General features: G+C 38.4%; 1 protein-coding gene across 2 annotated transcripts in view; it reads left to right on the top strand.

Annotated features, from left to right (window-relative positions):
* Positions 1–12,387, top strand: part of LOC123877548 — a 47,182-nt gene extending 34,795 nt beyond the window's left edge. For both annotated transcript variants that reach the window (XM_045924360.1, XM_045924359.1), the window contains exons 5-11: positions 5,181–5,323; positions 6,691–6,788; positions 7,378–7,492; positions 8,202–8,283; positions 8,563–8,718; positions 9,511–9,683; positions 10,472–12,387. In XM_045924360.1, the coding sequence (XP_045780316.1) occupies positions 5,181–5,323; positions 6,691–6,788; positions 7,378–7,492; positions 8,202–8,283; positions 8,563–8,718; positions 9,511–9,683; positions 10,472–10,616 (912 nt within the window). In that variant the 3' untranslated portion in view covers positions 10,617–12,387. The remainder of the gene's footprint in view (positions 1–5,180; positions 5,324–6,690; positions 6,789–7,377; positions 7,493–8,201; positions 8,284–8,562; positions 8,719–9,510; positions 9,684–10,471) is intronic.
* The last annotated feature ends 1,512 nt before the right edge of the window (positions 12,388–13,899 follow it).

Below are 13,899 nucleotides of genomic sequence, written 5' to 3'. Positions count from 1 at the left end.
ACTTGTCGGGGGTGTTATAAATTTTTAATTTACACTTGTCAATCTTATACCATGTTTTTTGGAGCAAAGCTTCTTATAGAACTTTTGAGATGGGGACCTAATCCCAAAAAAGATTGGCTGGGCGGTGCGTTTAATATAAACAGTTTTTTTTTATTAACCCCCGACCCAAAAAGAGGGGTGTTATAAGTTTGACGTGTGTATCTGTGTATCTGTGTGTCTGTGTATCTGTGTATCTGTGTATCTGTGTATCTGTGTATCTGTGTATCTGTGTATCTGTGTATCTGTCTGTGGCATCGTAGCGCCTAAACGAATGAACCGATTTTAATTTAGTTTTTTTTGTTTGAAAGGTGGCTTGATCGAGAGTGTTCTTAGCTATAATCTAAAAAAATTGGTTCAGCCGTTTAAGAGTTATCAGCTCTTTTCTAGTTTTCTTGTAGAAAAGAAGGTTATATAACCGTTAGGTTCTTAATATTATGTCAATAGACAAATGTCAAGCTGTCAAGATGGACGTTGCCTAAATACATTATTATTTATTTGAAAATGATGTTTTGGAAAACTCAAATACTTTGGATCGTCGGGGGTGCTATAAATTTTTAATTTACACTTGTTAATGTGTGTCTGTGTAGGTGTACTCTATTTTTTTCCTCCGACATGATTTAGGATTTTGTGTGTTGTGATGTTTTTAACTCCCGACCAAAAAAGAGGGGTGTTATAAGTTTGACGTGTGTATCTGTGTATCTGTCTGTGGCATCGTAGCTCCTAAACTAATGAACCGATTTTAATTTAGTTCTTTTTTTTGTTTGAAAGGTGGTTTGATCGAGAGTGTTCTTAGCTATAATCCAAGAAAATCGGTTCAACCGTTTGAAAGTTACTGTAACCTTCGCTTGTCGGGGGTGTTATAAATTTTTAATTTACAGTTGCCTTGCTCTGTTGGACCAGACTGAACAGCTGTGTTTTATAGAATTTCATTCATTTTATAATGTGTAATTCATCTATACTAATAAATAAAATTGGAGTGTCTGTCTGTAATTTCGAAATAACTACCTCATATTAAGCTCATATGGTTATTTGAACGATACCAACACTGAATCACACGTTTTTAAAATTTTTGTCTGTCTGTCTGTCTGTCTGTCTGTCTGTCTGTTTGAAAAGGCTAATCTTCGGAACGGCTGGACCGATTTTGACGGGGTTTTCACAGACAAGTAGAGAATTGACCAGGGAGTAACATAGGCTACTTTTTCAACCGACTTTCAAAAAGGGAGTTCTGTTTTTCTACCTATGTACACCGAAATCTCCGAGATTTCTGAACCGATTTGCGTCATTTCTTTTTTAATCGATAGAGGAACTTCGCGACATTGTTTCATAAAAAATTTGGATTCCAACTCCTCAATTCTGATGCTGCAGGGGATCTGAACAATCCACGCGGGCGAAGCTGCGGGCATCAGCTAGTTTTATAATATAAATAATAAGTACTTTCTTTAATCGAAGGTACACGTCTCCGCTCCCCACTGCTTTGATGGACAGGTCACTTTAGGAATAGAGAGTATCCGGGTATACCTATGTGATTTTCAACGGTACATTAAATCGAAAGTAGTCTGTCCCCAAAAAAACAACGTCACACATTGATGATAATAAGCCACCATTGATTACGGGGTTCTTTCCAATTTCGTTTTTCTTTTTAGGCGTACTTACGTAAAAGTGGAAGGTTTCGTAATCAAGCAAATAATGTAATGATAGGTGTGTACATATATTGTTTAGGTCATAAAATAGATTTGAACATGTCCGATTTTCGTATTAGGGGTAGGTGGACCGGATTCCGTCCAATTATGTAGTGGAGTTGCAAAGTTTGACAGGGTGATGATTGATAAATACCTAAGTTGTAAACTTTTATAGTCTGTCTAAAACTATTACTGCAGTCTATTACTGCAGTGAACAAACATTATGAATGAACAGAAACGCTATTTTTAGTTGATTTTTAGCATATACCTAATTTGACTATGCTCAGAATTGTTGAACAGTTAAAACGAGACAGATTAAATAATTCTGACTCTCACATTTTACCTTGTTTTAGCTCTAGCAAAGTCAAAGTATGTATGCCTAAGGCTTCTATGAAGCAAACTTTGACTTTGTTCATTATGTCAGATGTAAACCTCCTAACTGGCAAAGTTTGAATAAGGTCCAAATAGGTACGCTTTATATAAGTAGGTATAAGTTGTTACTGTACCTTCAAATTTTGACTTGTGAATTATTCAGAAGATAAAAATAAACTTATAAATCTTATAGCAGCTCGATTTGCGACACCTCTCAACCCAACAAGACAAGAAAAATTGTTAGACGGACTTTTGGCGATAAAACATAGACAGACAGATAGAAAATATTGGAATAACTGACTAGCATATTAAATTAGAAGAATTAGCGATGTCAAGATTCAAGACGCGTTAATCTTTTCGGTCAACTATTCGCTTTCTCAGTGAAAGTCTGTAAACTCTACGTCACATCACTAACCAAGATTTCGACAAAAATCGGCCAAGTACGAGCGATTTTACACGATAAATCAAAAATTATTATCCAGAAAATTAAATAAAACTCTCGTTTAGAATGTACAGGTAAAGCCTTTCATATTATAATAGGTACCTACCCCACTTGGTAATCTTACTTTGAAAGCTGAAAATACTATTTATTTGTTCATGGCCACATTTTAATTATTTTTGTGTTGTTAACCACAAATTCACGGTTTTCGGATGTTTCCCCTTATGTGTGCTATACCTGCCAAACAAACAGACAGACAAACAACGAAGTGATCCGATAAGGGTTCCTTTTTTAACCCCCGAACCAAAAAGAGGGGTGTTATAAGTTTGACGTGTGTATCTGTGTATTTATGTATCTGTCTGTGGCACCGTAGCTCCTAAACTAATGAACCGTTTTTAATTTAGTTTTTTTTTGTTTGAAAGGTAGCCTATGTCCGTCCCCGGGACATAAGCTAACCTGTACCAAATTTCGTCAGAATCGGTTACACTGTTGGGCCGTGAAAAGGTGGCAGACAGATAGACAGACAGACACACTTGCATATTTATAATATTAGTATGGATATGGATAAATAGCACACCTTTTTCAGCATACATGTAGTAGGTACTATGTCCATTTTAGTGCAAAAAGCGAATAAGCACTTGCATTGCTCTACCTCATTTCCATTGTCATGATAATATCTTGTGAGTCGTGACGTACCTAATTATGGCCTTTTTTTTTCTTCTCGTCTGGCTTTACAAAGATTAGCCAATGTCAAGTTTGTAGTTATTTGTAACAAGTTAGTTAAACTATACAAGTATGGACCCCGTATGTGCCGGCGCTCGCCGACATACGCACGGCACCACCTTAGAGCGCTTTCCAGTCAGTTTTAACAAAAAAAAAACACTCCAAAAAGGCAGAGCACGACCGCCAGCTAACACCAACACAGACGAAGTCCCTTTTATTTTTGGTCGTCCGCTTTGTATGTAAGGCTGGCCACACACACGTCAATGAATTGAAAAGTGAACTGAGAGAAATAATTGTCATCTGTTTTTTCTTCAATAACGTTTTTATTCAAAAAGGGGAACTTTTCCTTCAGCGATCAGGTGCTGAATCAGAAAACTACGAATTCCTTACGAAATCGGAAAAGGAAAAGTTCTCCCTTTTGAAATCAAATTGTTTTAAGAAGGAAACAATCAGAACTTTAAGAAATTTCTTTCTGTGTGAATGATTTATTCAGTAAAATGCGGATACACTAGGTTGACATACCTAATTCATATTAATATTATAAATGCCAACGTCTGTCTGTCTGCTACTTTGTCACTGTATATCTGTTTAACTGATTTTGACGGAATTTAGTACAGCTTGTATCTCGGAGACGGATATAGATAGCTTTTATCCCGGACAATGAAAGAGTTCCAAACAGTATCCAAGGGGACAAAATAGGAAAATGTCCTTCCCCGGGATGCAAGCTATATCTTGTGCCAAATTTCGTCGGTATTGAATTGCTAGCACACAGACAGACACACTTTCACATTTATAATATTATTAGTATGTGTGTCTTGTAAGCGAAAATAGACTTTGTAGGTAGTTTTATGATGTGCAAACGGCATTCAACTTAATAGGGAAAGGAATTTCATAGTCGATGTTACAACCAAATTACCACTTACGTATGTGTCGCCAGCCTTATACGACATTTTCATGTATTGCACGACCTGCGCCTACGCCCATCTTTTCCCATGTTTTGAGTTGAATACAAATTGGTTGCTTTATTGAGAAAGTTTATTTTGTATATGTTTTGGTAATATTATCTTTTTCGATTGCCATCTCGATATCCAAAAATATAAAACCCACGAATTGTATTGCAATTTGTAATACGTGAGTTATTTATTTACTTGAATAAGTTAGGTATCTTTATATAAGTTACTTTTTAACCCCCGACCCAAAAAGAGGGGTGTTATAAGTTTGACGTGTGTATCTGTGTATCTGTGTATCTGTCTGTGGCATCGGAGCGCCTAAAGCCCTAAACGAATGAACCGATTTTAATAAACTTTTTTTTGTTTGAAAGGTGGCTTGATCGAGAGTGTTCTTAGCTATAATCCAAAAAAAATGGTTCAGCCGTTTAAGAGTTATCAGCTCTTTTCTAGTTTACTTGTAGAAAAACAGGTAATATAACCGTTAGGTTCATAATATTATGTCAATTGACAAATGTCAAGCTGTCAAGATGGACGTTGCCTAGATACATAATTATTTATTTGAAAATGATGTTTTGGAAAACTCAGATACTTTGGATCGTAGGCGCGGAATAGTCCAAGAAAATCGCTTCAGCCGTTTGAAAGTTATCAGCTCTTTTCTAGTTACTGTAACCTTCACTTGTCGGGGGTGTTATAAATTTTTAATTTACACTTGTATTTATATAAACTTTTACAAGTTGCTTTAGAATCTTCAAGTGAATCTACTACTGGTTCGAAATGCCCTTTCTACCAAGAAGTGCCAGCAAGAAACTCGGCGATTACTCTTTTCAAAAATTCAAATATATAAAAAAACCCTCGCTTATGACCTGTTAATAGCGCAAGAAGTACTGAATAGCTTCGCTTCTGCCAGCTGCCCCAGAACATCTTTTCATTCATTTTATTGTGAAGCTCTGTTCATACGTTTCGCAAAAATTGTTCCAGGTACCACACGGCCACCATCCCCATGTTTATGGTCCTCCACCACACGGCAGTATAGTGGTCAAGCAACACGCAGAAGGCCCACCACCGTCGTTTGACCACTACCCTCAAGATTGGGAGCTCTCTGGACCAGGTCTTGGAAGCGAGTAAGTTTTTTTAACAAAATAGCGAGCAACCGAGCAGGCGGGTCACCTGACGTTAAGTGATTACCGTCGCCTATGAACATTTGCAGCACTAGAGGAACCGCTAATGCATTGCCGGCCTTTCAGGAATTTGTTGATCCGCCCTCGAATAAACCCATTAAGTTTTGCTTTTAGTTATTTCTTACTTCCTTAATCTACTCATATGCTTGGAGTTTCTCTACATGATCCAATCAGTTGAAGAGATCCTTGGAGACTGTAAACGACACAGCTCAATGAGTTGTGGAGTTGAAGTGGCAATGGGCAGCTAGTTCAAAAAACCGAAAGAGGTTGTGGTTCCAAAGTGCCAGAATGACGATTTCGCACCAGACAAACGCTTGTAGATCACCACTATGGACAGATGAGATCAAATGAGTCGCTGGAAACCACTGGATTCAGGCAGCGTAAGACTTTGGCGTGTGGAAGTTGCTACAAAAACATGCACGCGTAAGCGCGCATTTTATGTGATGTGAATGTGCAGATGCCGTTGGGAAATGGATATGAAAAAACAGACATAATACACGAGAGAGAGAAAGCATTTGCCCTCTTTATCCGTGTCTAACTTGCCCCACTAGTATTTGGGTAATGGCTCCCAACAGAACGGAAATTAAAGAAATTACCAGTTGTTTACATGGGCCATTCCATGGACACAATTGATCATTTCTTAAAATGGAATGACCGTGAAGAGAGAGTGTTTGCCCTCGGATTCATACTCGTGTTGCAGGTTTTAGAAAACCGATTGCAGTTTCCCTAATTCTATTAAAAGTTGGATAGAATCATACGCTACTTTGCGCAGAGGACACAGAAGGAACAATAAGTATGATTTGCTATAATTCACCAAATCAGACAAATCTGTATGGTGCAACGTGGATATCCACCGTCCGCCCTCCCACTGCTAAACATCCATTAAGCAAGTGGTGTATCTTCCTTGCATGGTGGCTTGCTTTTCCTATAAAACATGATATGCATATTATTAGTAACTAGCTGATGCCCGCGACTTCCTTCGCGTGGATCTAGGTTTTTTAAAAATCCCATAAGAACTCATTAATTTTTCGGGATAATAAGTAGCCTATGTGTTAGTCCAGAATATAATCTATCTCCACTCTAAACAGCCAAATCCGTCCAGTAGTTTTTGCATGAAAGAGTAACATACGCACATACACACATACATCATACACACAAACTTTCACCTTTATAATATTAAGTGTGATAATACGTATATGAGGATATGTAGATGAGGAAGGCGGAGGATCGCGCTCTTGGGAAGGCCTATGTCCAGCAGTGGACGCAAACAGGCTGATTGATTGATTGATTGAATATGTATATACTTTCAGGTATCTCTCGGATATCCACCGCAACGCAATAGCCGGCTTCAAACCCCATGAAAATGACGTGAATGACATCAACTCATGGGGACTCGGCCTTCCACCAGGTACAGTGATTTTATGATTCAAATTAGAAAATATCGAACCATGAAAATTGATTTTCATGATTTGATAGATTGATTGATTTAAACGCATAAAACAAAAGTGGACAGGTAGAATTGTCTTTTTGATCGTGAGCATTGTAATTTTCGGGATTTATTGTGCTGTTTGTTCTCTTAGGTATTCACCTACCAACACATAATTTATGTATTACGTTTTTCATCGGCGCGCTCTGCCTTGGTATTATATTGTTTGTAATCCCAAAATATTATCCAAAATACCAACAAGAACATACCAAATTTTTAGAAGACATTTCACCGCGTTTACTAGCCTCATCGGGTGACAGACGGGCTGGCTCATTTTTTTGCGCAACGGATCAGCCCGGCTGTCCAACGCGGAAATGCAGCCAGTATTCTTGGCACCTTCCCACGCGGGCATGATTTGTATAGTAATTAGATAAGGTTAGCTTTAAGTTTTATTGTAATATATTTTCATTGAAATAAAAAGTTGTGATGAAAAAATTTTAGACTTCTTACCACCAATAATCCGAATCTTATAAGAATATAGTGATGACATAGGTATCATGTTATTTTTCAGGACCATCTTTGAATGTTGGTGAATACGCAAGTGGAAACACCTTAGTTCCTAACACAGTGCCGGGACCCAACCTCAATGCCGGACAAAAAGTCATTATGACCGGCAATACGGGGCGGTAAGTTATTATAGACATTTTATGTAACAACTGGTCATAATTTTTACCTAACCTAACATTGTGCCTGATTAAGCCGTAATGCCGGACAAAAAGTCATTATGACCGGCAATACGGGGCGGTAAGTTATTATAGACATTTTATGTAACAACTGGTCATAATTTTTACCTAACCTAACATTGTGCCTGATCAATGCCGGACAAAAAGTCATCATGACCGGCAATAAGTACGGGGAAGTAAGTTATTATAGACATTTTATGTAACAACTGGTCATAATTTTTACCTAACCTAACATTGTGCCTGATCAATGCCGGACAAAAAGTCATCATGACCGGCAATAAGTACGGGGAAGTAAGTTATTATAGACATTTTATGTAACAACTGGTCATAATTTTTACCTAACCTAACATTGTGCCTGATCAATGCCGGACAAAAAGTCATCATGACCGGCAATAAGTACGGGGAAGTAAGTTATTATAGACATTTTATGTAACAACTGGTCATAATTTTTACCTAACCTAACATTGTGCCTGATCAATGCCGGACAAAAAGTCATCATGACCGGCAATAAGTACGGGGAAGTAAGTTATTAGCCATTTATTTTTAAAAACTGCTCATAGTCTTAGCATAATTTAACACGGTGCCTGATCAAGTTTTTATAAAAACTGCTTGTATACTATAGAGTTTAAAAAATATTTTTTTGTGATTCCAGACCCGTGGGTCCACCAAATCCTTATTACCGACATAAAAAAACAGGAGCTCGAGATCCAGCAACGTCAGAAAAGGAAGCTTTGGTACTTACCTTTTCCAATTCTCATATAATTTTTATTTAAAATATTACCTACACCTAAATAAGTATCAAAAAAATTTAGGAACCAGCATTGAACCTACATCTCCCATCCATTCGAGCACGCTTAATACATCGCAGCTCATTTATACTAGCCTTTTTGTTAATGTAAATTAAAAAAAATACCTGATCCAGCCGGAAATTAAACTGGGACCTCCAACATAATATACAATCACAGTGCATGTACCACATGGAAAAAAAATCTTAAAACCCTAATAAATTCCAGATAAGGGCAGCGACTTTAGCAGCCAGAGCTCCTCCGTCGCCAGTGAGGGATGAGCTTCTGCGGGTATCTGCTGCCAAGCTTTCCGAAAACAACCGGGTGAAGATGGAGACCGAACTGGTCAAACAACAGCAGGAGATCCTGGCGCAAGAGGACCCGGTAAGTTGACGTCAGATAAAAACAGCTATTTTAGCCACCAGAGCTCTTCCGTTACCAGTTAGGGATGAACTGCAGCGGGTGTTCATGGCCAAGCTCTCCAAAAGCAACTGAGTAAAGTTGGAGCCAGGTTTGTCAAACAACAGCAGGAGATCCTGGCGCAAGAGGACCCGGTAAGTTGACGTCATATAAAATCGGCTACTTTAGCCACCAGAGCACCTCCGTTACCAGTGAGGGATGAACTATAGCGGTGTTCACGGCCAAGCTCTCCAAGAACAACTAAGTAAAGGTGGAGCCAAGCTGGTTAAACAACGGCGAGAGATCCTGGGGCAACAGGACCAGGTAAGTTGATATCTGATAGAAGCTACTCTAGCAGCCAAAACACCTCCTTAGTCGATGACGAACTATTGCGACAATTCACGACCAAGTTTTCAAAAGCAATTGAATTGAGTGAGATCCTCTCAAGCCTATCCATTTCTGAAACTTTTCAGTGTGGAGATCTTATATATTTAAAAGTATGTTTGCATCTTGAAACATTTTGTTATTCTACGTTTGGCTTCAGGGTTGCTTTCCATGACTTTCCCGTCTTTGGCAACGTTTAGCAGTAATATCAGCATGTTCCTTCGAAAGAACACTGTTTTGGAGACCTCTTCCAGGCTACATTTTTTTTTTGTGAATTACTTAGTGATTTAGTCTTCCACTATTCACATTAAAGACTTCACGAACACTCTTTTCACTCCTTGTAATTCCTACAGCACTTGACACTAGAAATTTACTGAGCAACATTTTTCGCAGGATTCAATAGCCGCGGAGAAGTTCTACGGCTCTCTGCTGGAGAGAGTGGACGCCATCCTCGGCTCCATTGGCGCTAAGGACGCGGGCTGCAAGGAGCGAGCCGTGTGCGCCTTGTATCGGGACCCCTTCAAGCATGCGCCGTATAGCAATCTGGTCTCCAATGAGCTTAGCAAGTCAGTATATAATTAGATAAATATGGGATTAAATTGAATGGGTGATTTTTATGGTGATCTTAGGGGTAGCTTTGGTTAATTTGATTGGTCCGTTACACTCATCCAGTTTACAGACGTGTACTTTGTAGGTAGATGCACATAACAACGTGGCAACCGCGCTAAGTTCCTCAAGGCTCAATGACAGTAGAAAATTTCTGTCTCTTTGCCCAGGAAAGTCAACGCAGAACATTTTTTTTATTAATTTATAGACTTGCGCTTAGCTGCAATCAGACCCGCTGGCAAGTGATGATGCAGCCTAAAATGGAGCACGCTTGCCTATAACATGCCTATTCACTCTTGACTTGATGGTACCTACCCATACTAAAATTGGAGAGGAAAACTAATGCCGGAAGGGCGTTCCATATCCGCACGAGTTATTTTGTCACCGCAAATACTCCACTAACATCATAACGAGTAGAAACGAATCCACAGATAGGATGTAGGTGCGTGGACATTAAGGGGCATGAGACCGGCTTGCCCGCGAAATTCTTTAATTTGGTTTTTCGCAATTTGTAAACTGACAACTTGACAACGTAGGCTTATGGCATTCTGATTCCGACAGTGGCAGTATCATCCTCACAGGTTTATATAAAAATCTTTACTTGAAAAGGTCCAGTTTAAGAAATTTATTAAAGTATCGACTAATTTGTTAGAATAGTCGATACTCTAATTAATTTCAAAAATTCATTCACTTTTCCAACTTAGCACAAGCCTAAATAAGACAGTAACCTATTACAATCTGCTTCCAGAGATTCCAACGAGCTGGTGCCGCCGGCTGACAGTGCGATGGCGCTTCGCTACTTCCGCTACGTTCAGGCCGCGCGGGACGGCCAGGAGTCCAAGGACTGCACCCTCCTTTACCCCACGTGTAACGTTGACTACAGTAAAAAATAAGAGTGCGTTTAATGAGCCTTGATAGCCCAACGGTTGAGGAGCGGACTGAATTCCGAAAGGTCGGCGGTTCAAACCCCACCCGTTGCACTATTGTCGTACACGCTCCTGGCACAAGCTTTACGCTTAATTGGAGGGGAAAGGGGAGTATTAGTCATGATTAGCATGGCTAATATTCTTTTTTTTAAATGTCGTTGTCTTCGCCTTAACCGATACAATATGTCAACCAAACATAAGCCTTTGCAAGATGGGCTATAGATTACGATCTCGTAGACTGCGCGCTTCTTTACCCCACTTGTAACGTTGATAACAGTAAAAATAAGAAGGGGTTTTATCGTTATGTCATTGTCGTTGTCGTCGTCTCATTCGATAACCATCAAATAAATATAAGCCTTTGCAAGGAGTGCCACAGTTTACGATCTTGTGGACTCAGCACTTCTTTACCCCACTTCTAACATTGATTATAGTAAAAAATAAGAAGAGGTTTCATTGCTCTGTCATTATCGTTGTCGTCGTCTCATACGATAACCATCAAATAAATAGAAGCCTTTGCAAGGAGTGTCACAGAATACGATTTCATGGACTGCGCACTCCTTTACCCCACTTGTAACGTCGCGTTAACTATACAAAATAAAGCAGGGTTTCCCACGCGTTTCACTTAAACGTCATCGTCTCAAGTTGAGACCCTCAACTGACAACTGATGCTGAACCGCAAGTTGGAGTTGGAATCGAGTCTGTGTAGTGTGCGAAGACCCTAATACTAACATAATAGACACATTATTCGCTAACATAGTGGACACCACAGAATTCAGAATATGGAATAGAAGTGTTAAACGGAGTATGATATTTTCGCCGCGCACAGTAAAACATTTTCTTCTTATTTCTTTTGCCCTTACCCCATTTTATTTGAGGTCAGGCGTCCTTGTACGTAAGTGCCAAGATTTTCTATCCTGGATTGTCATTGGCGAGACGTTAAAAGCTTTAAAATCCCTCTCGACATTGTACTAACATGCACCTGTACTATAGTGAAACATTAGTGCGTGTCATTGTAAAAACAGATGTATTCACATAGCGTTACAGTTAATTATACGAGTAGTTGTTTTGCATGATAATGTTCTTTTGAATTATTTTTATTACTAAATAAGCCGCTCAAAATCGGCGACACTGTCCTAGTAGCTGACACTATATTTCTATTATATCATTTAGAATTCTGTGGTGCACATTTAGATTTTATTTAAAGGTTAGTTGCATTGCATTTAAAGTAGAGATAAATTTCTCAACGCCAATATAAAGTTAATATTTATTCTTAAACTAAGTAGAAAAATAGATATAAGTATTTATTTTATTTATTAATTTAATTATAAGAAACATTAGTTACAGTTGGCTGAAACTGAATCGTGAAGGTATCAATTCCTTTTTTTTTTTTTCTTAATTCCTCTTTTTCTTAATTGTTATTTTAAACTGACCAGTTGCTGCGGTGTTAACTTATGACTTTTATGGTAAAAGAAAAGCTCAGCCGCAAAAACAATTTTGCTTCCATCTAACTTGACCTTCGGTTGACCTTGAATCTGTTAGATTTAAATTTTTGTTTAATTTTTTTGTTTTAAAACCGAAAAAGTTTAATACCTATTATGTTCAGTGTCCATGGAAGTAGAAAGTAATAATTTTTATATGTACCTTCAACTTAAAAATAATTACTAAGACTCTTTTGAACTCATTTATTTATTACCTACCTGTAATAATAATAATCCAAATAATAATTTTTATTATCATAACAGCCATCAAGGACTTTGTCTGTGGTGGCGTTTGTTGGCGCGCGTGTTGTGACTTTTTGGAGTGTTTTTTTGTTAGAAGTGGCCGGTTTTTGTGTCCCGCTGGTGTTTATTGGTGGTGGAACTGACCGAGGAACTGACTGAGAAGCGCTCTAAAGGGGCGCCGCGTGTATGTCGGCGGGCGCCGGCACAGACGAAGTCCATACTTATACATATAGTTTTCCTAACTACACACTTGACATTGGCTAATCAGTGTAAAGCCAGAGAGAGAAGAAAAAAAAAAAAAACAGCCATCAAAGTCATTAGGACATTAATGTAGTATATGTATGTAACTATTAGATAATTTCTTACAATTTAAGTAGGCTGATAAGTATTTATTAATTAATTTATAATAATAAAAAATATAATTACGTATTGTTTTGTTAAAGGACAAATAAAATTATTGTTTTCATTTAATTGTTATTTTATTTACTTTATAGACTTTTAAAGAAAAGTATACTGGCTACTTCTTAATAAGCATTATGTATTCACACAGTGTTAGCATGCCCCTTAAATCCTATACCTACAGGATGTTATGAGAACGCTGGCAACAACGAAGACAGGTGAAAGTACTGATGATTGTTGATAAGGTAATTACCACAAAAAAAACACGAAAAAATTAAAAAACCTGTATTTATTTAAAGTTCACAAATAAACATCTCTCTGACACTAGAGGTCAATGAACGTTGCGTAGATAGGTGCCGTGGGGAACAATGCCGCGTCGTAGGCGGGACATCGATCCTGAGTTTTGCACGCGATACATACAGGTCGACGAGGCCATCGTATTTCCACGTGGGACCCACATCGCGTCGGTTCTGTGGAGAGCAGCACTATTCTCAATGCCGACCCTTACCCAATCCTCCGGGATACATACGAACCACCCCCACTCCGTCTGTAATTGACATACTTACAAAAACGTTTAAAGTCCCATAGACAATAGACGACCATTCATCATAATATCATATTATTATCATGAAACCAAGACAGATGAAAGACACACTTACGTATTTATAATGCCCAATAGTAGATCCATACTAATATTATAAATGCGAAAGTGTGTCTGTCTGTCTGTCTGTCTGCTATCTTTTAACGGCCCAACAGTTTAATCGATTCTGACGAAAGGTACAGAGTTAGTTAATCTAGTACAGGTTAGGAATATCCCGGAGACGGACATAGGCTACTTTTTATCCCGGAAAATCAAACAGTTCTCGCGGGATTCCTAAAGACCCATCCGCGTAACCGATTTGTATGAAATTTGGTACCGAGTTAGCTTGCGTTCCTGTAATTGAGCTGGGCAACTTTTTATCCCGGAAAATCAAACAGTTCCCACGGGATCTTTAAAATCCTAAATCCATGTGGACGTAGTCGCGGGCATCCTCTAGTATGGAATAAGTAGATAACACTTCTGTAAAATAAATGAAATTATTTTATCGATAGTTTTTCAGCACTAACTTGGAGTGAGTATTTATAAACAT

Source organism: Maniola jurtina, chromosome 24 (assembly GCF_905333055.1).
Source record: "Maniola jurtina chromosome 24, ilManJurt1.1, whole genome shotgun sequence".
In the NCBI taxonomy this organism is placed as follows: domain Eukaryota; kingdom Metazoa; phylum Arthropoda; class Insecta; order Lepidoptera; family Nymphalidae; genus Maniola; species Maniola jurtina.
This window is presented reverse-complemented; position numbering and strand designations above follow the sequence as displayed.